We start from the raw sequence: 27,494 nt of genomic DNA, 5'->3' as shown, positions 1-27,494 counted from the left end.
ACGTACGGTGGACGTCAGAAGGACTCCACTGTGACAAAGTTACCCAGCAGAAACCTCATGCTGATGTTGGACACGGCTGTAGAACTATCTATGGCTGTGACACGTCAGGTTAGGACTAAACCCTTTACCCATTCAAGACGGGAACTGTCATTTTTAGATTTCATTGGGCTATGCAAAAATAGCAGATATACAAGCTCATAGCGCGGCACTGTGCTATGTGCTTGTAGATCTGCTATTTGTAACTCAAATCTTTTGTAACTCAAATCGTTTGTAACTCAAATCTTTTGTAACTCAAATCTTTTGTAACTCAAATCTTTTGTAACTCAAATCTTTGCTTCTGGGGATTCTACAAATGTCTTCTCAATCCTAACAGCTTTTTTTAAAAACGTACAGTATGTTGCTATAATGTCAGTGGCTCTCAAAAAATATATGTATTTGGCCGTGGACCCCGATCTCAAAATATTTTGTTCCAGGGACCCCCAGAAGTTGTAACAGAGTTAGAAAAGTTCGCTTTAAAAATAAATAAACATATATTTACACATATTTTAAAGGTTTTTCAAAAATAGCAGATCTACAAGCTCATAGCGCGGCACTCGGTGCCGTGCTATGAGCTTGTAGATCTGCTATTTTTGAACAGGCAAAGGAATCTAAAAATGACACACAGATGCGTTCCCGGTCTTAAAGGGTTAAGGACGGAACGTGTCTACTGTACAACCTTATCCATGTTTATTGGAAGTGTGAGGCTGACCCATGCAAACTTTAAGTGGTTAATTTCGTTATCGCTTTAACATGCAGTTTTTACATTTAGCCTACTCAAGCTCGATAGAAAGTGTGTATATGTTTGTCGCTGTTGGCCAGAAAGCTTGTAATCTCCATATTTAATCTTAATGTTTTTTTCATAAATGAATGCCCTATTTTACGGTTGCATGACAGTGTCTACACGCTCACAATGCAGTCTTTTTGTGGGTTTTATAATTATTTAACCAATGAAAAGTATTAACACATTGACTGCCTAGATCGAATCACTTGCCTGCCAAGATCGAGATAACTCGATTTTAGCAAAAAAATATATTTTTTTAAATTTTACCCAAAGACCAAGGAGATATGAATTTTCGAAGATCTTTACTCTCATCCACTTCCTTGTTAACTTAAAACTTTAAAATTTTGTATCTCGGCTCCTGAGTACTTTTTTTTTTCCAATGAAAAATCTCTGGCAGAAGACTGCAAAAAATCTGAAATAATTCTGGCAGTTAACAAGAGCTTGTGACTAAATAACTACATTGTATCCTTTGGATTATATTTACTGAAAAGTAATGGTTTTGGACATTAGATTTCCACCCGACAGCAACGCTATACAAGGCACCCTATTGATTATGGAGGCTGGTATAGCATGTTGAAAGTGTACACAGAGGGTAGTAGCATATGGTAGCTGTCGGGCAGAAGCCTCTTATCTCCGTATTTTAACTTTTGGTGTTTTTTTCGTAAATGAATACCCTACTTGATCATACTACAGCGTCACACAAAAGCATCAAAAGCAGCAGATCTACAAGCTCGAAACGCGGGGCGAAGCGACGCGTTTCGAGCTTGTAGATCTGCTGCTTTTCCTATTTTTTTTATTTGAATCCTGAAAAGTACATTTTGGACACATTCGTTTTGGTTTCCACCCGACTAGAGACGACAGACATTCTATAATGCACTTGTATGAATAAAATGAATCATTTTACTTCCTGTGTTGAGTAGGCTATACATAGTACAGCACCGATAACGAATTATTAAGGTCAAAATAATGCTTATCTGATGGGAAACGAACCCTATAGTCATGCCAAACTTTGATAACATCTCTAAAACAAAATGGCAAAACTCTCCAGAAATGCACTCCAGCGTTTTTTGTTTGTTTCGCAGCAGATCGAGGGATAAGTTGTGGAAGGAGATGATGACAGGAGCGCCTGTAGTAACGAACGCTTGGGGAGTTGGACCAGCCTCGTGGGGCCAACCTTCCAGGAAAAGGGGTGGAGCCTTGATAATATCCCTGGCTACACCTATGCTCGCTCGCTCTCTCTCTCTCTCTCTCTCTCTCTCTCTCTCTCTCTCTCTCTCTCTCTGCAGTGAGCTTACATAACGTAACAACCATGCTACAGTCATGCAACCACCTGAGGGCCAGTGCTGTCCCAATTTGTAGGTGAACTGGTGTTTTTCCTTCTTGCCATGTGCCTTTACATCCAGCACATGTAACTCTCTCTCCTCCTTTTCAGACGAAGTACAAGTTATCTTGAGGACGGGGCGGTACGGTTTATGTAACACGTTGCATTTCTGTCACACGGTGCATTCAGTTCAGTTGACGGAATAATAAACGGTGTGGTAATAATGCTTACTGTATGACTGCCATTTTGTTTGTACACCGCCTGCCATTTTGTTTGTACACCGCCTGCCATTTTGTTTGTACACCGCCTGCCATTTTGTTTGTACACTGCCTGCCATTTTGTTTGTACACTTCCTGCCATTTTGTTTGTACACTGCCTGCCATTTTGTTTGAACACTGCCTGCCATTTTGTTTGTACACTGCCTGCCATTTTGTTTGTACACTGCCTGCCATTTTGTTTGCGTGCTCCACATCTTGTTTCTCCAATCTCTTCTGCATATCGTCGCCGTCGGGCGGAAACCTCATACTGTACGTCCAAAACTGATATTTTTCAGGAAATGAAAAGGAAAAAAAAGAACCTGTGTTCCAATGGAGCCACTGTAGTTATTATTTAGACACAAGCTCTTGTTAAAGCTTTTCATTGGTTCACTATTTAGAAAACCAGACAGACTTAACCACTTTCAACCTGGCATCTTTCAGGCATGTCATTTTAGATTTAAAAAAAATCCTAAATAGTCAAAATAGCAGATCTACATGCTCCCAAGGTGTTGCATCGTGATGCATTGTGAGCTTGTAGATCGGCTAGTTCAGCTACTTTTGCTAACAAATTATAAAATAGGACATTCATTTATGAAAAAAACAAACTGAAATATGAATATACAAGGTTTCTATAGGTTATTTTTTCCATCTCCTTAATGACAGTGTATCACTTTTGTGTTTTTCTTGTCCTGCCACCGTCCTTTAAGTCTTTAATGTTGACAGACTTGACACCTATTGGCAAAAATAGCAGCAGCAACAACAACATTGTCTGTTTCAAAAATGATATTCTGTTCAGAAGAACGCTTGGTCTTTAGAGGACATTTTGAAGCTTTAATGAGGAGTGATCTGTTTTTGTTGTGAAAAGCTGTCGCATGGAGTAAAACAGCATTCATCAAAGATGCGGGATAATGTACATGACTTTGGAGTTTTACTTCCTTAATTGTATACATTTTAATGTAGATTGTAGATGGCAGTTTGTTCAATGAAGGTTGTCACTGACCGAAACGTTGCTTCTTCATTGGGCAGTGTACGGGTAATCATTTTATTGATTGATGTTGATGTTCGCTGTACTGTATTTTGCCTTCACACCTGCTAAAAGAGCCTTTAAATCTGTGCGCGCGAAAGTTCTCTAACAGTTGTGAATACAAAAAAATACAAAAATAGTTAACTCTGGCATAGATATTTTGGGCTTTTTTTCCTTCTTTTTGAAAAAAATATTTACAACTTTGTTTTAAAAAGCTCACAATGCGCTTTGGGCTTGTAGATCGGCTATTTCTGCTATTTGTTATACAAAGAAGTAGGTATAACTGGTTAAAACAGAGTGAGTGAGTGAGTGCATGCGTGAATGCGTGAATGCGTGCGTGCATGCGTGTGTGTGCGTGCGTGCGTGCATGTGTGAGTGTATATATCTGGTTATGCAGTGGTTGTTTCTTGTACCTTATCCCTGATGCCTTGCCTCATGCCTTCCCTCTCTGCCTCGATCTTGGCGTACTTATCCTTCCTCTCCTCCTCCTCCTGCCTGAGGGCCTCCTGTCGCTCCGCTTCCTTCTCGGCGGCGTCGGGGTCCTCCTCCTTCTCCTCCCCGCCCCCCATCATTTTACTCACATCGGGAGGGCCACCTGGAGAGAGAGAGGGGCAAAGAGGGAGAAAGAGACATTGATGAGGAACTGCTGCAGTGAAGTATTCAAGATGAACCACTTAGATCAGTGGTTCTCAACCTTTTTCATGCTAAGGAACCCTAAATTGATATACATTTGGCCTGATTAGACCTGATTAGATCAGTGGTTTTCAACCTTTTTCATGCTAAGGAACCCTAAATTGATATACATTTGGCCGCGGACCCCCATCTGAAAATGTTTTGTGCCAGGGACCCCCAGAAGCAAAGATTTGAGTTAAAAATATTCACTTTAAAAAATATATATATACAAAGATTTGCACACATTTTCAAGATTTTTCAAAAATAGCAGATCTACAAGCTCATCTACGCTATGAGCTTGTAGATCTGCTATTTTTGAATAGCCAAAGCTAAGTCGGTTAAAATGATTGAGACTCTATGTTAACTAATTTTGCTGGGGACCCCCTGGTACCCCCCAAGGACCACTGGCGGTCCCCGGACCACTGGTTGAGAACCACTGACTTAGACCCTCCATACTGAGTTGGCACTGCACTCGGTGCGCTCTTTTTTCCCTCTACACCAAATCACTTTGTCATTCATAACGCACCCTTTCCCTTCCTAGAAATGTATAGTCAAAAGCACAATGGGCCCGATTCACTAAGCTGCATATTATGGTCTTAAATGGGGGCGTGGAGCAATGCAAAGAATCTTCCATATGAACGCGCCTCTGACCTTCAGGCAAAAATGAGGAACAACTGTGATGCGCACATATCAGGGATTTACACACCCCTTTGTGAATTGCACGTCGGTTTTTGCATAGAGAAAATACACCCTCCTTTAGTCACTTTATTTACACCCATATTTACACTGATATTTACGACCAGCTTAGTGAATCGGGCCCAATATTTGTCCTTTAAATGTATCCAAAAAGACAAATACCCGAGTAAAGTACGGATACTCATTTATTTAAAGGTAGGGTAAGTGATTTTCTTTGGTTAAAATAAGTGTTAAATAGCTCTATATTCTGATAGTACTCATTGCTATAGAGTGTTTGTTCAGTATTAGTCTCCTTGTCTCTCCAGCTCTTTATAAAACAGTTTCAGTTTCATTTCCAATTTTATCCAATCAGGATAGAGAACTCAATCAGGACATAGATTAAACAAGTGGAATTGGAAGTGATGACACTAAGAAATGAGCAGGCAAAATTGGAACTGGAACACTATAAAAATGAAGCTTAAAAATGGGTACTTTCTCCTGATTGGCTGAGATTTTGACACCTACCGGAAAATGTATTTTCTGTTTATTAAAGAGCTGGAGAGGCGGGGAGACTCCTGTTACTGAACAAACACTCTATAGCAATGATTACTATCAGAATATAGTGCTTTAACCTTTTAACAAAATACTTTTTGTTTTAACCAAAAGATATCACTTACCCTACCTTTAAGTACAGTACTCGAGTGTACTTCCTTTACTATCCACCACTTGACTCTGGTGAGACTTGAGAGTGGCGAGGGACAGACATACACAATACCACAACGTGACGAGAAGGCCAAACAAACCGTATATGCGGGGAGCCCTCGAAAAGTTCTCAAAACTAAGCTTATATTTTTTAACAGCCTACAAAGGGAAGCGGCTAGCAGAGGCTTTCCAATTCAGCTCACGCAAGCTTATTGTCGGGCTACGACAAGCCTCATGCATCACAGAGAAAACTGCACCCAAAACACGTCTGAGTTTTAGGCTGAGGCTGTCTGGCGGGGCGAGCGTAAAAAGCCCCAAACTGCTGAGTGCTGAACAAAAGAACAAGAGAAACGGAAGCGAAAGAACCTGTCACAAGGCGTTGGTGGATTAGAGAGGGGGGGTCACAAGGATTTGGAGGAGAGAATGGGACGGATAATGACGAGGGAAGGTGGGAGACACGGAGGGCCAAGAGAAGAGGGAAGAGGTTTAGAGAGAGATTTAGAACAAGTTAAAGAGTCAAAAGACCCACAAGCTGCCCCTCGAAGCCGTGTTGCTTCTCACACCCAGCTAGACCAAAGTGGTTTGAAACAACTGATATTTCCATCCTTAGAGCCCCACAGCATTTTGGCCGTATAAGGGTGGCGCTAGAGGAAAGACCGTGGGGTGACATAAATCCGCAGGTTTCATCCTCCCAGAAGCATGAATCCCCACTGCAAAATCCATGGCAATCTGCCCATTGGATTTTGAATTATCTTCTGAGATATTAAAATGTTTGGCCTATGGGTGGCGCTAGAGGGAAGGCCATTGGATCACCGAAATAGGCTCTATGCACAGCAGCCATAGTATCACTTCCTTCACAGGTGTTACCAATGATACTAATGAAGGCTCTGTTCCATTTAGTGTAGCACAGTGGTTCTCAGATTTTTTAATTTCCACGACCCCCATAACTCTGAGAGTGTACAAATGGAACCAAATGGACCCGGTTCCATTTGTAAACTCTCAGAGTTACACACCCGTAAGAGGCCATTTGGAACCCCCTCAAGGAACCATGAGGGTCCCTGAACCCCAATTTTAGACCCACTGGTGTTGCAGAGTGTATCCAGTGAGCCAATGTGCACAACATCAGCTGACAATCTGACTCTGTTTGACCAGAATGGAACAGAGCCTTCATTAGCAGCACCTGTGAATTTCTTCACAATATGGCTGCTGTGCATAGAGCGTATCAGTAGCATTCAACCACCGTGGGGATTCATGAAGGTGCAGTTGCAGAAAGCTGCAGTTGATTCAGAAAGCTGCGGCTTGAGTCGTTACTAACACCAAGAAAGTACATCACATCGCTCTGGATCAAAAAGTACCTTTGGAATTACAAAGCATTGAATTGTTTAGGTCCAAAATACATGTCTGATCTTGTGCTGTACATCATGAACATTCCAGACTTCTCAGGTCGTCTGGGACAGGTCTGGTTTGTGAGTCAGAGCTAAATGTGGAGAAGCAACGTTCAGTTTTTACCACATATCAGGTCTGCTACAACTCTCACTTCTTGTAAATCAAAGCTGAAGACCTTTCTCTTTGCCCCTGCCTTTCAGTTTTTCTTTGATCGTTTCCTCTGCGCTGTTATCTTATTCACTGATATTTCTGTTCTGTTTTTATTTTAACTTCTTCTTGTTTTAAATTGCTTTCAAATGTTATTTTATAATATGTTCATTTGGCAAAGTCTGAGTGCCCTGTGTCTTAACGTCTCAATGCTTAATGCTTTGTTTTAATCTCTTTGGATAGCCTCGTTGTTGAAATGTGCTACATAATACAAATGAACTCTCCATGCCTTGGAGCCCCGCCGCTAGTGGGGCTAAAAATGGTGAATAGGAGAAAGTGCTGCAAGAGAAAGAATAGTCTCTGTCTGAAACTTTTATAACTTTATAACTTTATAATAAGCCCAGCTGCTCCAGTTAGAGAGATTACACTGTACAGGGATGAGAAAGAGAGAGGTAGACGGCGAGAGAGAGAGAGAGAGAGAGAGAGAGAGATGGAGGAGAAGAGATAAGGAGAAGAAGAGAAGGGTGGAGGAAGGGCGCGGGGTGTGGATTGAAGGATGACAGAATCGCAGGCCGGGCAGAGGGATGGAAAGGAGTCTGAGGAGGAGAGGAGGGAGGCCAAAGGGGTTGAAACAGGGGGAGGAAGTGAACCGAAAGAGAGAGAGAGAGAGAGAGAGAGAGAGAGAGAGAGAGAGGAGAGGACGGAAAGGACCGGAGGGAGTCGAACTGGGGTTGTGGGGTGGAAAGAGAGATGGAGAGATACGCCCGAAGGAGCGAGAGGAATTAGAGGAAGAGAAAAGAGGGAGGGAGGGAGGGAGGGAGGGAGGGAGGGAGAAAGAAAGACAGAAAGAAAGAAAGATGCAGTAGCCAACAGCAGAGCAGCTGGCCGTTGGATAGCCGGCGTATACTGAGAGAAAAGACACCGCAGCGGAAGAAAGAGGGGATGACATTGAGAGGAGAGAGAGAGGGGGGGGGGGGTGAGGGATGGAAGAGGGGGAAGGCAAAGAGAGGAAATGATTGACAGAAAAACACAAGGAAAGTTCACATGGTGAGGCGAAAGAGGAGACAAAAACAGCGGGGAGGGTGTGTGAGGGGAAGCGGATAGGAAGAGAGGTTGAAATAAAACATATAGAGAAAAGGGGAAACAGACAGACAGACAGACAGACAGACAGACAGACAGACAGACAGACAGACAGACAGATTGATTTACAGTATAATGATGTAATTGTAACGGTGTGGCGATGGGGACAGAATGCAGACACAGCAACATCTGCTTTGACCGTGATTCACTCTCTCTCTCTGCTCTCTCATAACTCCAGGTGTAATGTGTGTGTGTGTGTGTGTGTGTGTGTGTGTGTGTGTGGGGGGGGGGGGGGGTGTGCGTGCGAGTGAGTGAGAGAGAGAAAGAGAGAGAGTGAGAGAGTGTGTGTGTGTGTGAGTGAGAGAGAGGGGGCGGGTTGGGTAGAGAGAGCTGTATGGCCCTATCAGTTCATGTGGGCATGAATAATTGCAATCCTGCACTTTATGCACTATATATATATGCATGCATTGCACGCATACCGTTCTGTGTGTGCGTGTGAATGCGTGCCTATGCGGTATATTAATGTACATCCTGTGTGTGCCTCTCCAGATAACCAAAAGTTGCCCCCGTGAACACAAGAGGTTTAATCCTCATAGGAGTGATGATGATGATGACTCACAACCAGACCTGCGGCACACACATGATATTATCCTCTAAGCTAACAGCTCAGCACTGTTTGCTTTCTTCCTATCAAGCAATTTACAAAGAGACTCTTTCCTCATATCATTTGCCAAAGCAAACCCCATGGAGCCAGGTGTAGATTCTCAAAAAGCCTTAAAAGCGTTCTCTTTCTCCATTAGTGGAGATGCTAACGGAGGTTCTTGGGAAATAGGCTCAATTGTTTGTTACCGTTCAGAGACGCTGATGCATGTGCTGTACTGTACTATATGAACACTGAACAGACATTAAAATAATACTCTTTGAAACAAACGTTAAGTGATCTCTAAGACAGTGGTTCTCAAACTTTTTCATGTCAAGGACCCCCAAATTGACACTTATTAGCCCGCGGACCCCCATTTGAAAAGATATGCCAGGGACCCCCATAAGAGAAGATTTTGTACGGCTCTAGCAGTGATTCTCAACCATTTTAATTTCAAGGACACCCAGTTTGACATGCATTAGGGCTACAGACCCCCATTTAATGGCATTTCTATCTCTTGGACCCCAATTTGTATTGTAAAATCAATGTTATTTTAACTCTGAGAGTGTACAAATGGAACCAAATGGACCTGTTAGGGTCCATTTGATTCCATTTGTACCCGGACCCCACTTTGAGAACCAATGCTCTAAGGGACAGTGTAGTATTTCAGCATTTGCTGACTTGGGTGATTATGTAATCTTATAAGGACCATAACTTTTGGTCTGACGCCCCAACCTACTACATGCACAAATTCTTTCTGGCCTCCGTTTTTCTATAGCATATTAAAAACTAAAGGGAAACTGAATAAACTAAACTTTTTATTCAGTCTGGCAAATAAGGAGCTGTCAATCTCTTGGCTTAAATTCAGCTTTTTAATGGAATCCACCTAACTTTCTGGATTGCAAAAAAAGTGGAAAAAAGACTGATAATGACTAGCTGTGGCTCATTGTGACAATGCACACACCTAGATTTCCGTGCTAGATACATGTAAATGCCTTTCTAATCATTCTCTCCGGAAGGCACAAGCTAAATCCCTTATTTAAATCCCCACGGAGGAAAAGAGCTGGCTTTGGGCTTTAATAATAGAAGCCATTGTATGTGTGTACTCCTCTAATGTCACACCTGGGAAAATGTTAGAGCCGAGTAAATCATAGAAAGCAGAACGTCTAGCCATTGTTGTTCCGCTGCCTGTTTATCCCCTAATGGGTGGCAGTTATTTTTAATACAAACAACAAATTCTCTTAAGAGCCAGCGATTTCTGCCAGGGGCCCATAATGAGCATATATGTCGTATATGCTGTCGGGAGAAAACCTTAAACGGTTACTTTGCAGGAAAATGGAGAGAAGAACCCGTGTTCCAATGGATGGAATCTAGTTATTGTTTAGTCACAAGCTCTTGTTAATATACTTTTCATTGGTTCAACGTTTATGAAACCCACAGACACACTTAAGCCATTAAGACCGGGAACGCATGTGTGTCATTTTAAGATTTTTGAAAAATCGTGAACGTTTGTAACTAAAAGTTTTTTGAAAAAACGTATGTTGCTATAATCAGTGATTCTCGAATATTTTTCTGTCAAAGACCCTCATAATGATATGTATTTGGTCGCGGACCCCCATCTCATATTTTGTCCCAGAAGCAAAAATTGGAGTTAAAAATGTTCGCTTTAAAAAATATATATATATTCAAAGATTTGCACACATTTTCACGATTTTTCAAAAAAATAGCAGATCTATACAAGCTCGTAGCGCGGCATTCAGTGCCACGCTATGAGCTTGTATATCTGCTATTTTTGAATAGCCAAAGAAATCTTAAAATGACACCGATGCGTTTCCGAATTGAAAGGGTTAACCACTTTAACTTTCATTTCAAAATATCCAAAATAGAAGCAGATCTACAAGCTCACGCGTCACATCGCGACACATGTCGATGAAGTAGGGCCTTCATTTTTTATTTTTATCAGAAAAAAGTTGAAATATGTAAATATGAGACTTCTGATCTATTTTTGGTCTTGCCTCAGGACTTGGCATGGTCTTAACACAGTGTCACTCTTGCAGTGTGGTGACCCACTGGAGGCACGACACTGACCCATTTACAGTCCCACGCCCAAAACTAGGGCTGTACCTGACTTTGATTTTGTTTGATATACTGTATACATTCATTATTATTGAAATATCTTTGCATATACTGTAATGGCATAGGGATGGAGTATTAGCCCATTCGTATCCGGGAACGCAACTCTGTCATTTTGTATTTCTTTGGCGAAGAAAATCAAAAATAGCAGATATACAAGCTTAAAGCGAACATTTGTACCAGGAACCTCCAGAAGCAAAAGATTTGAGTTACAAATGTTCGCTTTAAAAAATATTATTCAAAGATTTGCACACATTTTGCGCGATTTTTCAAAAATAGCAGATCTACAAGCTCATAGCGCGGCACTCGGTGCCGCGCTATGAGCTTGTAGATCTGCTATTTTTGAATAGCCAAGGAAATCTAAAACGACAGAGATGCGTTCCCGGATTGAATGTGTTAATAGATTATTTTATATAAAAAAAGATAGATTATTTTGTATAATCGATTACATTGATTAGTTAGTGTTGCAACCTCTAGATGTAGGTAAGGTTTTTTTTGTATATGCAACGCTCTCTCATTCTTTGAGCAACTTGAGCCCCTTTCCCCACTCGCACTGAAAAGCAGTAATCCACTGGCAACGTTCCATATTGGCATAATGTGGGAACCGGCGCCAGTGTTCGTTTCCGTTGTATTCCATTACAAAGGACCACAGGGTGTGCAGAGTGTGTTCACTTTGAGCTAACAGTCTGAAGAACTTTGTTAGCGGCGGAACACATGAGAAGGTCTCACGTACACAGTGGCGTAAAGTAACTAAGTACATTTACTCAAGTACTACACACAATTTTGAGGTACTTTTACTTTACTGGAGTATTTCCAATTGTCTATACTTTTACTTCTACTCCACTACATCTCAGAGGCAAATATTGTAATTTTACTCCACCACAATTATTTGAAAACTTTAGTTACTAGTTACTTTTGCAGATATAAATCATTATATTATAAAACATACATTAACCACTTAAGCCCTATTTTATACATAGGCTATTTGAAAATGGCAGATCTACAAGCTCTCAACGCGTTTTCCATCACTGCACGTACACCTGATGTTATAGCATTACATTAGAATTGAACCCATAAAGCTGTAGTTCTCAAACGTTTTCGTGTCAAGGACCCCCAAAATTGATATGTATTTGGCCACGGACCCCCCCCCCCCCCCCCCATCGGAAAAGGTTTTGTGCCAGGGAGGCAGGGAAGAGAAGATTTGTGTTCAATTAAATGCAAAATTATTCAAATGATGTTACAAATAGCAGATGTACAAGCTTGTAGATCTGCTATTTCAATAGCCGACATACAAATGGCTGAAGTGGTTAAGATGATTGTGGTGTGGTGACTACTTTTGCTGGAACCCTGGAACCCCCCCCCCCCCCAAGGACCCATGGGGGTCCCCGCTTTGAGAACGAATGACCTAAATAACATTGATAGAACTCTGCCGACAGACAGACAGACAGTTAGACAGACAGACAGACAGTTCAAGAAGTCGTTGCAGTCTGTCACACTTGCATCACTTCACTGCTTCTTCCCGACCTCTCTATCTCTGCTACCTTTGTTACGCTGTGTGTGTGTGTGTGTGTGTGTGTGTGTGTGTATGTGTGTGTGTGTGTGTGTGTGTGTGTGTGTGTGTGTGTGTGTGTGTGTGTGTGTGTGTGTGTGTGTGTGTGTGTGTGTGTGTGTGTGTGTGTGTGTGTGTGTGTGTGTGTGTGTGTGTGTTTGTGCGTGTGTGCGTGTGTGTGTGTGTGTGTGTGTTTTCAGGTGGATGGAGGTGGTCCTGTATCAATATGCAGGATCATGTTGAGAATCACTCCATCACCCTCTAATGCTGTTGATTGTAACCTATGAAGCAATTAAATGGCTCCCAGCGTGACGCTATGGACGCCGATAGCATTTCAATTCTGCTCCCTGATTCACCAGATAAGCGTTATTTTATTTCATACTTTGTTACACAACGGTGTCGTTTAACACTAGTGAAAATAGCAGAATTTTGATAAATATTTCACCTACAATAGCATGCCTGAAATAGCGATGAATCAATTATTTTAATTAATTATTGATCTTTTTTTTTTCATTTTAAATTAAATCGTTTAGTTTGATCAACTGTTGAACCCCTATTGTTTTGTTTATCTATTTAAACAGGCAGTCGGTCCCACCTAAGGTTCAAAATGGCAGTTTTGTGAGAGACCTGAGCAACACAACTGCTGGTAAATGCTTTTCAACATTTATTCTGTGGGTTTATATATCTGTTTTAGTGGCTCAGGAGGTAGAGAGGTCATCGTGGAATTGGATGGTTTGACCCCGGCCCCTCCCTGCATCGCGTCGAAGTGTCCTTGAGCAAGAAACTTTAACCCCTAACCTACAGTAACCGTTCCCGAAGTGTAGGTCGTGTAGGGCTGGGGGCGATATGGACAAAATCAATGATTACACTGTTTTTCAATATCCCAAAATCCCAGATAGTCTCATATCACAATATCGATATAACGCGCCGACCCGGTCGGCCGCTCGCTGCAGCTATTGCAGCTACGTTTTTATTACTTAGTTTCACTATGTTTATTGCCTTGTGCGTGCTTGCTTCGCTGATGAGAGCAGCTGTGTGTTTTTTTTTTTTATCATTTCCCTTCGGGGATTAATTAAGTATTTCTATTCTATTCTATATAAGACTAGAGCAGCGCTATATGAATCGTCTCCTGTCGGGTGGAAACCTCACATGTCCAAGACTGTTACATTTCAGGATTCAAATTCGAAAGCATCAAAAGTAGCCGATCTACAAGCTCGAAACGCGCCATGTTTCGAGCTTGTGGATCGGTGGATCTTTTGATGCTTTTGTGTGACACTGTAGTATGATCAAGTAGGGTATTAATTCACAAAAAGAAAACAGAGACAAATACAGTGGTGGAAGAAGTACTCGGACATTTTACTTAAGTAAAAGTAGCAATAGCATAATATAAAAATACTCTGTTACTAAGTAAAAGGCCTGTGTGTACAAAATGTTACTTGAGTAAAAGTACAAAAGTATTGGCATCAAAATATACATAAAGAACCAAAAGTAAAAGTACTAAAATGTTTGAAAATTGCAGATCTACAAGCTCCCAACGCTTGTGAGCTTGTAGATCTACTTTTTTTTCAAATAGCCAAGGTCTAAAATAGGGCTGAAGTGGTTAATGTATGTTTTATAATATATAACTAGTTACTAAAGTTTTCAAATAATTGTAGTGGAGTAAAAAGTACAATATTTGGAGTAGAAGTAAAAGTACAGAAAATTGGAAATACTCCAGTAAAGTGAAAAGTACCTCAAAACTGTACTTAAGTAGTCTGTACTTGAGTAAATGTACTTAGTTACTTTACACCACTGTCTCTTCCCTTCTGCAGACGCCAGTGATTTTTCTGGTCTGCGGTCTCCCAGGAGCCAGGCAGTGCAGGCACGCTGCTGCATTCATTCTCATTCAGCCAGGTAGTGCATGGCATTCACCTGCTGTTCCACATCTAAATGAGCCTTTTTCTAATTAGAGAGAGCTAGAACACTGCCAGGACCGGAGCCCAGAAACAAAAGTCAATTTTTAGATTCTGTCTGGTCAGGATGATTTGGCCCACTGTCGTCGGGCAGGAAAGCCTTGTATATCTCCTTGCTGTCGGGCAGAAACCTCTCATCTCCATATTCTGAGTTTTTTTAAATGAATACCCTATTTCATACAGTACATGGGCAACTGGCGGCCCGGGGGCCATATGCGGCCCCCGCCTTCACTTAATGCGGCCCGCGGGTTAATATCGGAATAGTGATATATTATTGATTTCAGCTGTTACAATTCCAAACATGCACACATGTGTGTGTGTGTGTGTGTGTGTGTGTGTGTGTGTGTGTGTGTGTGTGTGTGTGTGATTGTTTTCATAGACCTGATTACTTGTTTTTCGGATTGCTTGTTTCTCTCGCCAAACCTAGCAACATTGAATCTGCGACGCTAAACGCTATAATGTTTTTTATATAAGTGGTGGCAACATTTTTTGACACCACACGGGTCTTCCCAACAATAGCGAAGATTGAAGTCAGTGTGAACATGGCCAAATAATAACTTAATAGCCAAACTAGGTCTAATGAAGCACGCTAGCATTTAGGCTAACCCTCCTGCCTGAGGCTGCAGTAAAACTTGCACTGTCTGCAACAACTGTTGCAGTGTGAATGAGGGGGGCGGAGCGGAGCACGGTTACCCATTCGTGTCGCCATTGGCTTAAAGGAGTGAAGGACAGCCAGGACAGCCAATGACACTTAGGTGTCACTTAGGTGTCGGACTATGTCCCAGCCTGTCTGTAGACCCGGCGCTCTTCGAGCACCTGGTAAAAATAGCAACAAAAAAAATCTGGATTCCAATTTTTTTTTTAAATGCAAAAATAGCAGATCTACAAGCTCAAAACGCGTCGCAGTGCGACACGTTTTGAGCTTGTAGATCGGCTATTTTTGCTACTTTTGTTTGCGGCATTCATTTACGAAAAAAGTTAAAATACGTCGATAAGACGTGTCTGCCCGACAGTATTATGCAATGTGGCCCCCTGGAGTGAGTGTTGAAATATAGTGGCCCTCTCCATCATCAAAGTTGCCCACCCCTGCCCTATTTGATCATACAACAGCGTCACACAAAGGTATCAAAAGAAGCTGATCCGCAAGCTCGAAAGGCGGCACAAAGCGTTGCGTGTTGACGCGTGTTGACCTTGTTGACCTTGTCGATCTGCTACTTTTGCCACTTGATTTTGAATCCTGAACCGTAACAGTTTTGGATATTTGAGGTTTCCACCCGACATCAACGATTTGGTACTTTGCTAAAGGACAGGAGAGAGTACAGACAATGTGCAGGAATACAAAACAATAGCACTTGCTAAATATAAAGCCCATGTCTCAGGTGCAGAACGCATCTTGTAGATGAATAATATTCTGTGTAGTTCGGGGTTTGATATTTACAGGGGCAAAATGCCCAAAAAAAAATACTAAATGCCCCCAAAAATAACTTAAGGGGGTCAGAGAAAAGCCCTCCGCAGTTTTATAAGTGTATAAATAATAGATCTGGAGGCATTAACAATGCATTATCAAACATATTATAAAAATGAATTACAATGAATTGAACTGATAACAAGTAGAAGACGTGGTATTAAATCTGTTTGATGGAGCAGTAACCTCACGGGTCTGGTTTCTATTCACTGATAACTGCACAGCATCTGCAGATTATTTTTGAACGTATAAATTAGCATTACATTATCATCATACATTCTAAAAACGGTTTATTCTTATGTAGAGAATATGATATTTGGAACATCATGAATCAAATCATACATACATGTAGGAGAGTGCTGTCAATCAGAAAACAGTGGATAATATGTACTGCATATCAAATCAGTGCCCCCCCCTCCCCAAAAAAAGCTCTGGGAAAGTTAATCTCTAACCATGGTCTAATTTGTGTGATACAGTAGAACAAACACACTACAGATTTATAGCCACAACTTTTTTGCACATTAGCAAGGTCACAGCCAGCCATCTTCTCATAACATATCTCTATTCCTCTCTCTTCTACTCTTTCTCCCCCTCCCCTCCATGTTTAACTCTCTCTCTCACTCTCTCTCTCCCCCTCCCCCCTCTCTCTCTCTCTCTCTCTCTCTCTCTCTCTCTCTCTCTCTCTCTCTCTCTCTCTCTCTCTCTCTCTCTCTTTCTCTCTCTCTCTCTCTCTCTCTCTCTGCTCCCAGTCGTGACTTTGTAGGATAGATTGTAGAATAAATTATTTATAGAATCTGGACATGTGCCCATTTACACTGTCACTCTCTCTCTCTCTCTCTCTCTCTCTCTCTCTCTCTCTCTCTCCCCCTCTCGCTCTCTCACTCTCTCTCTCTCTATCTGTCTCTCCCTCTCCCTCTCTCTCTCTCTCTCTCTCTCTCTCACACACACACACACACACACACACACACACACACACACACACACACACACACACACACACACACACACACACACACACACACACACACACACACACACACACACACAATGCTTCACATACACACTTTTGGCTCTAAGAGGAACTCAAGGTCGGTTTGATGAATTGAATTTGATTTGCTTCAGGGGAGCGGATGGGAAGGAGATGAAGTGTGTGTGTGTGTGTGTGTGTGTGTGTGCGCGCGCGAGCGAGCGTGCGTGCGTGCGTGCGTGCGTGTGTGCGTGCGTGATGGGGGTGAACCTCCAGGCCAATCAAGTGATGCAGAGCTGAAACCCTCATCCAATCACATTTACAGTGCTTCTACTGTAAATGTGATTAACCCTGTTTTTTTTTTTAAAGAGAGGAGCATCTCAAGGTAGGCAATCAATCACGTTTTCTCTCACCCCGGCCCGAGCCACAGTCCTCTGTTGAAGGCCAACTTGCAGGATGCACTTCTCTCTGTTCACTAACCAATGTGGGTCAGAGTAAAAGTGACTTTCAAGAAAACATTATAAAAAATATTAGAGGTCGGGTAAGTGATTTCTTTGTTAAAATAAGTGTCAAATATCTCTATATTGTGATAGTACTCATTGCACTCAGTGTCTGTTCAATAACAGGGGTCTCCCCGCCTCTCCTGCTCTTTAATAAACAGAAAATGCATTTCAGGGCGGGATGCCAATTTGATGTAATCAGAGGTCACACAGGATACAGATTAAATAAGCAAAATTGGAAGTGATGACACAAAGTGAAATGAGCAGACAAAATTTGGTTACAGCCCCATAAGGGTCCACCGGGTTCCCAACCATTTGGCTGGGGACCCCCTGGAACCACCTCAAGGACCCCTGGGGGTCCCCGGCGACCGTCTGGTCCATGCAACTTTTTCCTTTCCATTCTGGCCCGGCATCCACGCGAGGACGGCATTTTCGGTTTCGGTCTCCAAAAATGCAAACCTTTTGAAGATGCTGGCCAGATGGGAATGTTAAAAAAAAACCTGTATTTTCCCTTTGTAGTGTGTTTACAGTGACTGTAAACACATCAGAAACTGTCTGCTGTCACATCTGTGGCCATCTATGGCCCTGTCTTTTGCGGTTTCGTGTATACAGAGACATTTTCTAAAATGCTCCAAGCACGGACCAGGATTTCTTTTTTTCTTTTAACAGAGAAAATAAGTTGAGTTTTCAAAAAGATCTATATTCGTGTAGATGTTGTCTTAACCACTTAAACCCCTATAGGCTATACTTACTTGATTGGGGTTCCCTATAGGGCTCTATTCTAGGTACGCTAGTATTTCAGCCTACACCAAATCTCTCAGCTGAAAATAGTCGACACGTCGTGAGCTTGTAGATCTGGTATTTTTGCCGAGTATTCCCCCCAAAATAGGGACGCTAGGATTCATGTGGTTAAACCTTCAACTAAATAATGCACTTCAGAATGCTGGGAAGTATATGTGTGTATATATGTGTGATTGCAAAGTGCAGTGTGAACTAGTGCAGTGTGAGTTAGTTAACATAGCGTCACAATCATTTTAACCACTTAACTTTGGCTATTCAAAAATAGCAGATCTACAAGCTCATAGCGCGGCACCGAGTGCCGCGCTATGAGCTTGTAGATCTGCTATTTTTGAAAAATCTTGAAAATGTGTGCAAATCTTTGAATATTAATATTTTTTAAAGCGTACATTTTTAACTCAAATCGTTGATTCTGGGGGTCCCTGGCACAAAACATTTTCAGATGGGGGTCCGCGGCCAAATGGATATCAATTTAGGGGTCGTTGGCATGAAAAAGGTTGAAAACCACCGGACTATAACATATCACAGCACTGGATAACGTGAAGTTGTTCAGTTTGTTTCGCTTCATTCTGTTCTGTTCTGTTCTATTCTGTTTTGTCTTCTTCTTTTGGCTTCTGTTCAGATGTATTTCTTTATTTTGCTATTTCTGTACAGTTCTGCTCCATGAGCGGCAAAGGTATGGACTCTTTGGAGTGTAAAGTTGGCATTTTTGTCAAGCTAACGAAGGCCTCGAACTGCTTTCTGCTTTAAAGAGTGCAGAGTCAGCACAGGGCAGGAGGCACTTTGAGGCGGAAGAGGTTTATCATAATAGCCCACGGCAGTGGTGCTTAAAGTACTGTATCATGGGTTGTAGTGGTGGAGGAAGAACTCCCAATACCACAATGTAGAAATACTCAGTTTCACTTATTTAAAGGTACAAAAGTATTTGCATTAAAATATACTTATAGCACCAAAGTAAAAAATATATATTTAAAAAAAAAACGTTTCAACGCGCCTATAATTTTGGACCCCCAGGGGTCCTTCCTTGGGTACACATGGGAGCACAGGAAAATTACAGAGTTTTAATTTTGTTCACATTATTTCATTTAAGGGGTTGGCACAATGGAATATTATTTAAAGGCCTGACTTGCAACAAGCAGAATAGAAGGAAAGGAAGCAGTGGGGTGATATCTGGTGAAGTCTAAGGCAGTGGTTCCCAAACGTTTTAGCTCAAGACCCAAAATGAGAAATGAGACATTTGCCCGGTACCCAAACTAGTGAAAATAGCAGATTTACAAGCTCACAACGCGACACTTGGCTATTTTCACTACTTTCTAATTTATGGATTTTTTTTTTTTTTTCTTTCTATTCATGAAATTCTTTTGAACAATCATTGACTATTTTTTTTATTCATGAAAGATGTTGAATTTTTGGGGATATATATATATATTTTTACATTTTTTGACATTTACTGGTGACCCATAAATATGTGTCCACGACCCACAAATGAACATTTGTAACTAAAATCTTTGCTTCTGGGGGGTCCCTGGATCAAAATATTTTACAAATGTTCGCTTTAAAAAATATACATTCAATTTGCGCTGTGTAGTGCATGCGTGTCTTCAGTGTGTATTGCGTGTGTATTGCGTGTGTATTGCGTGTGTGTGCGTGTGTGTATTGCGTGTGTGTGTGCGTGCGTGCATACGCACGTGCGTGTTTACTGTGTATGCATGTGCATGTGTGTGTGAGTTCACTGTGAATGTGTGTGTGTGTGTGTGTGTGTGTGTGTGTGTGTGTGTGTGTGTGTTTGTGTGTGTGTGTGTGTGTGTGTGTGTGTGTGTGTGTGTGTGTGTGTGTGTGTGTGTGTGTGTGTGTGTGTGTGTGTGTGTGTGTGTGTGTGTGTGTGTGTGTGTGTGTGTGTGTGTGCGTGTGCGTGTGTGTGTGTTCCAGAATCCAGATCATTGTGGCAGCCAGTCAGAAGTGAGTTAACAAAAAACATATTTAATCTGCCATCTGCTACTTTGCTCTTCTCAAATCTGTCAGATCTCACTGCAACTCATTTGAAGTCACTCATCCTGTCAAAATCTTTATTTTGGAACAACAGCTTTGCTTTTTTGCAAACCCCCCCCCCACCCCCAAAAAAAAAGCCAAATTCTGATGAAAATGATAGTTTTGAATTTTGTGCAGTGTGGTGTTGGGCAGTAACACGTTACTTAGTAATATATTACTGTAATATTATTGCTTTCCCCAGTAACGACTAATGTAACTAAGGCTATTCCTTTTGCCAAAACAGTAATATTATTAAACATTACTGATCCAAGTAACGTTGCGTGAACGCAATTTGATGTAGTTTCTGACGAGATAAAAGCCCTCTGTCTTCACTGTCTCCGTTGTATTTTGCCTTAGCCTCTTTGTGCCAGTGTCCAACTGCTGTATAGACGCAGAGCAGCTCATTCAAGCGCCTATAGGAGGTTGTATGCTAGCAACAGGATATCGTCTGTCCACCAGAAACCTTGTATCTCCATGCAGTATTTCAGTCACATTTCTTGTGGCTAAATAATAAACTACATTGGACCCATTGGAACGCAGAGTCTTTTTCCCCCATTTCCTGAAAAGTTAACACACCTGACAGCGATGGTATCCAAAGTAGCTCACGACATGCCATGAAATGTCAGAACATTGTGCGCTAGCCTACTTCAGATATGTCATTTCTCTCCAAACTTTTGTGTGCTACATTCATATTTAATGTGACAGATTGTATCTCACTGAGTATTTTGGAGGACACTCACAGTGTTGACACATCGCTGTAAAGTTTTGATTAGTTGACTTTATTCGAAAAAGAATCAACATACAGTTAAAGCTTCACGAGGACAACTCAAAGTCCAGGACTTATTTCCATTGTGGTCCTCAAAGCAAATAATATTCTCTTCCCTGCGGATCACATACATCTAAGACAAACACACCAACACCTGTCAAACGTATGGTATATCTAATGGACCATAGTCCACAGATACACATATCCTGTCCAGCGTGCTTTTTACTAAGTTGACAGAATGCCTGCAAACGTTCAAATCTATCAACTGCCGCTGCGCTCGAATGGTCAATCTTCTGCGGTATTAACACAAATAGCCAGAAATAACAGTAAACATGGACTTCTCGTGGTCCTGGTTATGATTCAAAGCCAGATCGTAAATTGCCGAGCGGCGCTCCTCTCTCCTCTCCAAAAGTTGAACTATTTTCTTCTTGAAGCACCCGGGGCAGAGAACGCTGAAACGCGAGTCTTACTACTACTAGACTCAGGGACAAAGTGACAATCAAACAACTTCTAACCAGCAGGTGGCGATTTTACATCTCCCCATCCGGATCAGTCGTTTTAATTACAATTAACTTCCCATGGCTATATGGAGGAGATAGAAAGCATTATTTTACACTTTGGGCTATTCAAAAATAGCAGATATACAAGCTCATAGCGCGGCACCGAGTGCCGCGCTATGAGCTTGTAGATCTGCTATTTTTGAAAAATCGTGAAAATGTGTGCAAATCTTTGAATATTTATATTTTTAAAGCGAACATTTTTAACTCAAATCTTTGCTTCTGGGGGGTCCCTGGAACACAATATTTTGATGGGGGTCCGCGGCCAAATACATATCATTTTGGGGGTCCTTGACATGAAAAAGATTGAGCACCACTGATATAGAAACATACGTTTTTAAGAATACTGTTGAGATTTAGGAGACATGTAGAATCGTCTTCAGGTCTTAAAGGGTTAATATAGCGTATGTGTGTGAGTGGTGCTATGTGTGACTGAGTGTGTAGCTACCTCTATGTACATACGTGCATGCGTGTGTGTGTGTGTGTGTGTGTGTGTATATGCGCGCGTGTCTGTGTGTAGTAGTACGGTCGTAGTATGAAGACAGGCAGCAGGCCTATAGTGTCAATCATTCATAAGCCTTATTGGCCGAGGGAAGTAGCCGTTTCACAGCCTATAGTATACTGTACAATGAGCTGATACAGTATAGAGGCCATACTGCTGCGAGCTAATGAGAGAGCTTTGTTACACCCTCTCTAAACCTGTGCTTCTCAAGGATTCTCATGTCAAGGAACCCTCCAATTGACAGTACTTGGCCCGCGGACCCCCATCTGAAAAGATGTTGTACTAGGGGACCCCCATAAGAGATGATTTGTGCTTTAAGATTATTCAAACATCTTCACGTTGTGAGCTTGCAGATCGGCTATTTTTGTAAATCCAAAGTATAGAATAGGGCTGAAGTGGTACAACTGATTTTGATACTATATGAACTCATTTTGCTGGTGACCCCCTGGAAACCCCCTCAGGGACCCCTGGCGGTCCTCGGACCCCAGTTTGAGAACCACTGGTTCTGGTCATTGCACACCATATGATGATACATGAAATGAGGGAGGAAATGGAATGTTACATTGCACAGTATAGTACATGTTCACGGTAGGCTGTTGCCTGGCTATACCTACTGTACATATTGTGTAAACCTTGTATTGTTTTGGACAAGGAAATGGAAAAAATAACCTGTTCCAATGCAGTTATTATTCAGACAGAATCAACCACTTTCACTTTCAAAATCTTTCGGAAATAGCCGATCTATAAGCTCAAAACGTTGCGGATCCTCGGGCGAAGTACGACATCAAAAACGCGCCGCGTTAAAAATAGCAGATCTGTGCGTGCAGGCCTGGTTGCCAGGGGGTCCCCAGCAAAATTAGTTTACAATCACCTTAACCACTTAGCTTTGGCTATTCAAAAATAGCAGATATACAAGCTCATAGCACGGCACCGAGTGCCGCGCTATGAGCTTGTAGATCTGCTATTTTTGAAAAATCTTGAAAATGTGTGCATATCTTTGAATATATATATATATTTTTTTTAAGCGAACATTTTTAACTCAACTCTTTGCTTCTGGGGGTCCCTGGCACAAAACGTTTTCAGGTGGGGTACAAATGTGTATCAATTTAGGGGTCCTTGGCATGAACAATTATTAAAATATGGAGATGCAAGGTTTCTGCTCGACAGTGACGAATCATAGTGCTGGGATTAACTCTCCTTTTAATGAGAGTCTGCCACTATCTCTGGGTTTTCGTTTTATGTGTAGAAATAGCAGTATTAAATGTCATTGTTAAATACTTTATCAGTAAAGCAAGACAGAGCGGATTGTTCGCTGCCTGGCTCCCAGTGGAAGAAGTAGTAATACACCTACTGTACCGAGGTAAAAGTACTCGAAAATAGCAGATCTACAAGCTCACAAAAGCTTCGCGATGTGGGCTTGAAGATCTGCGATTTTCGAATAGCCGAAGCAAAATAACTGATTGATGTACACGTACAGTATAGTTTGTATTAATAATGTAAATCTACAAAGTAACTTGTAACTACAGCTGTCAAAGAATTGCAGTGGAATACAAAGTACAATATTTGACTCTGAGGCGTAGTACTTGAGTAAATGTACTTAGTTACTATCCACCACTGGCTGGCTCCAGCCCCTGAATTGCTCGGCGCGGCCATTAAAATATCGTTGCTGTTGGGCGGAAACCTTGTATGTCCAAAACTGTCATTATATTATCATTTTTAAAAGTAAAATGCGACGCGTTGTGAGCTTGCAGATCTGCTATTTTCACTACTTTAGTGTGACACTCTTCTGTGATGAAGTAGGCCATCAATTTACGGGAAAAAAAGGAAAACCTATTCTACAAATGCCTTCTAAATCCCAACAATTTTCTAAAAAACTTATGTTGCTATATGAGTGGTTTTCAAACTTTTTCAAAATTGTCAAGGATCCCCAAAATTATATGTATTTGGCCGCGGACCCCCCATCTCAAAATATTTTGTACCAGGGACCCCCCCAGAAGTAAAGATTTGAGTTAAAAATGTTTGCTTTAAAACAACATATATTTTCACAGTTTTGCACATATTTTCACAATTTTTCAAAAATAGCAGATCTACAAGCTCATAGCGCGCTACGAGCTTGTATATCTGCTATTTTTGAATAGCCAAAAGTGTAAAATAATGCTTTTTTTAGCTCAAATCTAAAAATGACACAGATGCGTTCCAGGTCTTAATGGGTTAAAAGTTGAAATATGGAGATATGAGGTTTTCTGCCTGACAGCGATGATATTCTGTGTTGCCATTTCCAGGTTCTGTTCTGCTGCGATTGAAGCTGTTCTGAATAGATTCCCAGCAATAATGAAGAGAAACAAAATGGAAATGCAGGCTTAGTGTCTGTGTCTAATAAAACCCCCCCACAGTCTACTGAAATAGCAAATGAATCTCAGAGTTAATGCTTACGACAAATTCAGTGACTTTACTGTGAAACATTACTTCTGTGATTCGTTAATGCAGTGATTCTCAACCTGCGGCCCGGGGCCGAGTGTTGGGCCGTGAGGATTTTGCAAGCGGGACCCAAAATAAATGACGAAACACTACGATTTTAATGGTAATACAAAATGCATATTTAGTAGATTGTATGTATACAAAATAGTGGTGTAAAGTAACTAAGTACATGTACTCAAGTACTGTACTTAAGTGAAACATTTAGGTATTTCTACTCTACTGAGGTATTTCAAATTTACAGTACTTTTACTTCTACTCCACTACATCGCAGAGGCAAATATAGTAATTTTACTCCACTACAATTATTTGGAAATGTAGTTACTATAGTTACTTTGCAGATATAAATTATTATATTGAAATTCATACATTAACCCCTCAGCCCTATTTTATATCTAGGTTATTTGAAAATAGCCGATCTACAAGCTCACAACACGTCGCAAGCTTGTAGATCGGCTATTTTCAAACATTTTAGTACTTTTACTTTTGGTGCTTTAAGTATATTATGATGCCAATACTTTTGTACTTATACTAAAGTAACATTTTGAACACAGGCCTTGCACTTGTAACAGGGTATTTTTATATTTTGGCATTGATACTTTTACTTAAGTAAAACATTTGAGTACTTTTTCCACCAAAATAAGTCACTGTATTTTTTTTTTACCTTAAAAAAATGAGTTCTCATTGTGATGCCGATAAACAACAACTTAAAGCATACTATGTGTTAGTTCCATTGATCCAATCAATTGATTGGATCGTTAAAACAAACATTCTGTGAAAAAAATGTTCGCGGCCCTCGCATCTGACCACCGGCGAATGTTCAGATGGGTGGGCCGCGAACACTTTCCAGATGTTTCAAGTGGGCCCTGATCCAGAAAGGGTTGGGGGCCGCTGGTTTAACCCATTAAGACCTGAGGCGATTCTTAAAAATGTTTTCTAAATCCTAACAGTCATAGCGCGGCACTCGGTGCCGCGCTTGTATATCTGCTATTTTTGAATAGCCAAAGAAATCTAAAGTGACACAGATGCGTTCCAGGTCTTAATGGGTTTAGGAGATGAAACTAACCACAGGGGACTGTGCTGTGTCAAACATCAGCTGCACTGGGAACACTTTAAGAATGTATAATGAAGTGAAAGAGAGTGTGAGGCTGGAATGTTCATTGTTTAAGTCTATTACTCTGCATCTGTGCTGCGCTCATCGCCACATTAGCGAGTGTAGTGCTGGCATACTGTACACACACACACACGCACACGCACACACACACGCACACGCACACACACAGTGAACTCACAGACAAATGCACACGCACACAGAGTAAACACACACACACACACGTTGGCGCGCGTGCAATAAACACATACGCATACACAGTGAATGACACACACACACACACACACACACACACATGCAATACAGAGTGAACATACTACCATATGTTCATGAATATTATGCAAATGTGTCAATAAAAACTTCAATCAATCAATCAATGCAATGTCCACAGAAGTTTGCAAAATCATCAGTGTGTGTGTGTGTGTGTGTGTGTGTGTGTGTGTGTGTGTGTGTGTGTGTGTGTGTGTGTGTGTGTGTGTGTGTGTGTGTGTGCGTGCGTGCGTGCGTGCGTGCGTGCGTATTTGTGAGAGAGAGAAAGATTTACAGTCATGCCTGTCTCTTGAGGCTGAACAGAACAAAGATACGGCTCACAACACAAACCTTTGAGGTCACAGCAAAGGTCATACAGAGAGAAGCAACTTTCTGTTTTTTTACGGCTTATCAGCTTTGTCATTGACAGCTTACAGCAGTGTTTCTCAAACTTTCAAGGACCCCCAGTTTGTGTCGTAATAGGCCACTGACCCCCATGACTCTGAGATTGTTCAAGTGGAACCAAATGAACCCGTAAGGGTGAATTGCAAACCTCTAAGGGTCCATTTGGTTCCTCCAACTGTCAATAATTTAGCTGAAGATCCCGCTTTGAGAAGCGTTGGTGACAGAATAGATGCTAGATAGAGAAAGAGTCAGGTTCTAACCAGGTGTTACCAATCAAATATCACAATATTGTTGACCAAATACCTTGATATTGATATTGTTATTGTATTGCGGCAGTAATATAAAAAATTATTGATCGGCTATTTTCGCTATGATATTATATTTTTGATAAATGTATTAAAATAGGGCTTACATTATTAAAACCAGGAAGATAAGGCTACTTATGCCATATCACGGAATTATTGTATCCAAAATCCCATATGATGTAGAGTCTCAAATATCACGATATCGCTGAAGTATCCGTATGACTACTCTATAATGTCTAATGAAACCACAGAATAATTAGTTAGTCTGCTATCTTTCATATAGGAACGCACAAAACAAGACTATTTTAGCCACCAGTAGTAAGTTAAATATAAGTGACTATAGGTTTGCAGTTTGTGAACTAAGCAGCACACGTTGCAATGCAGTGTTTAGTGCGGCACACGACACATCTGGACGGCATCGACCCCGTATTGATGAACTGACCATCCGCAGCGTGGAGTTAAATTGGAATTTGCGAAATCGGTGGAACTCTTGACCCTCCGCCCCTGAGCATCGGTCAGGGATGAGTGAATGGGGATGAGATCAAAAATCTAAAAGAGAAAATCAATTTTTATTGGCAAATGTCAAGCTGACCTCATTGGTTTCTATTCACATCTTACAAAATGCTAACAAGCTACCATGCTGACATGTCTCTGTACTGTAGTGCCAAAAACGTTTTGTTTTTTTTCACTAGCTAGCTCCCCCTAGAGGCCATGCTGCTCTTTACACCCAACCTCAATCACCAAAGTGGTTTGATAGTCATTGAATGATGAACTCATAATTGAAAAACCTTAAAGTGAAATGAAATAAAGTACCATACCGGTAGTAGTTAGAAATTAATGGTTTTCATCAACCAGTTTTCATACACATTTTGGATTTTGAGCATAAAGCCCTGAATGGAAAAATCATAATATTTAGGTATATTTTGGGGCTTTATCGATATAATGTAATTGGGGGATGGGAATCAATTGCAGAATATGTTTTGTGGTAGAAAGCATTAAACTCTCATG

General features: G+C 41.2%; 1 protein-coding gene across 1 annotated transcript in view; it reads right to left on the bottom strand.

Annotated features, from left to right (window-relative positions):
- cplx2a (complexin 2a) overlaps nt 1-27,494 on the bottom strand; it is a 43,137-nt gene that overhangs the window by 3,836 nt on the left and 11,807 nt on the right. Inside the window, exon 3 of the mRNA XM_084083594.1 lies at nt 3,836-4,017. Coding sequence (XP_083939720.1) covers nt 3,836-4,017 — 182 coding nt within the window. The remainder of the gene's footprint in view (nt 1-3,835; nt 4,018-27,494) is intronic.

The sequence above is a fragment of the Gymnoscopelus microlampas genome (genome assembly GCF_963454915.1).
Source record: "Gymnoscopelus microlampas genome assembly, chromosome: 2".
NCBI lineage: Eukaryota > Metazoa > Chordata > Actinopteri > Myctophiformes > Myctophidae > Gymnoscopelus > Gymnoscopelus microlampas.
This window is presented reverse-complemented; position numbering and strand designations above follow the sequence as displayed.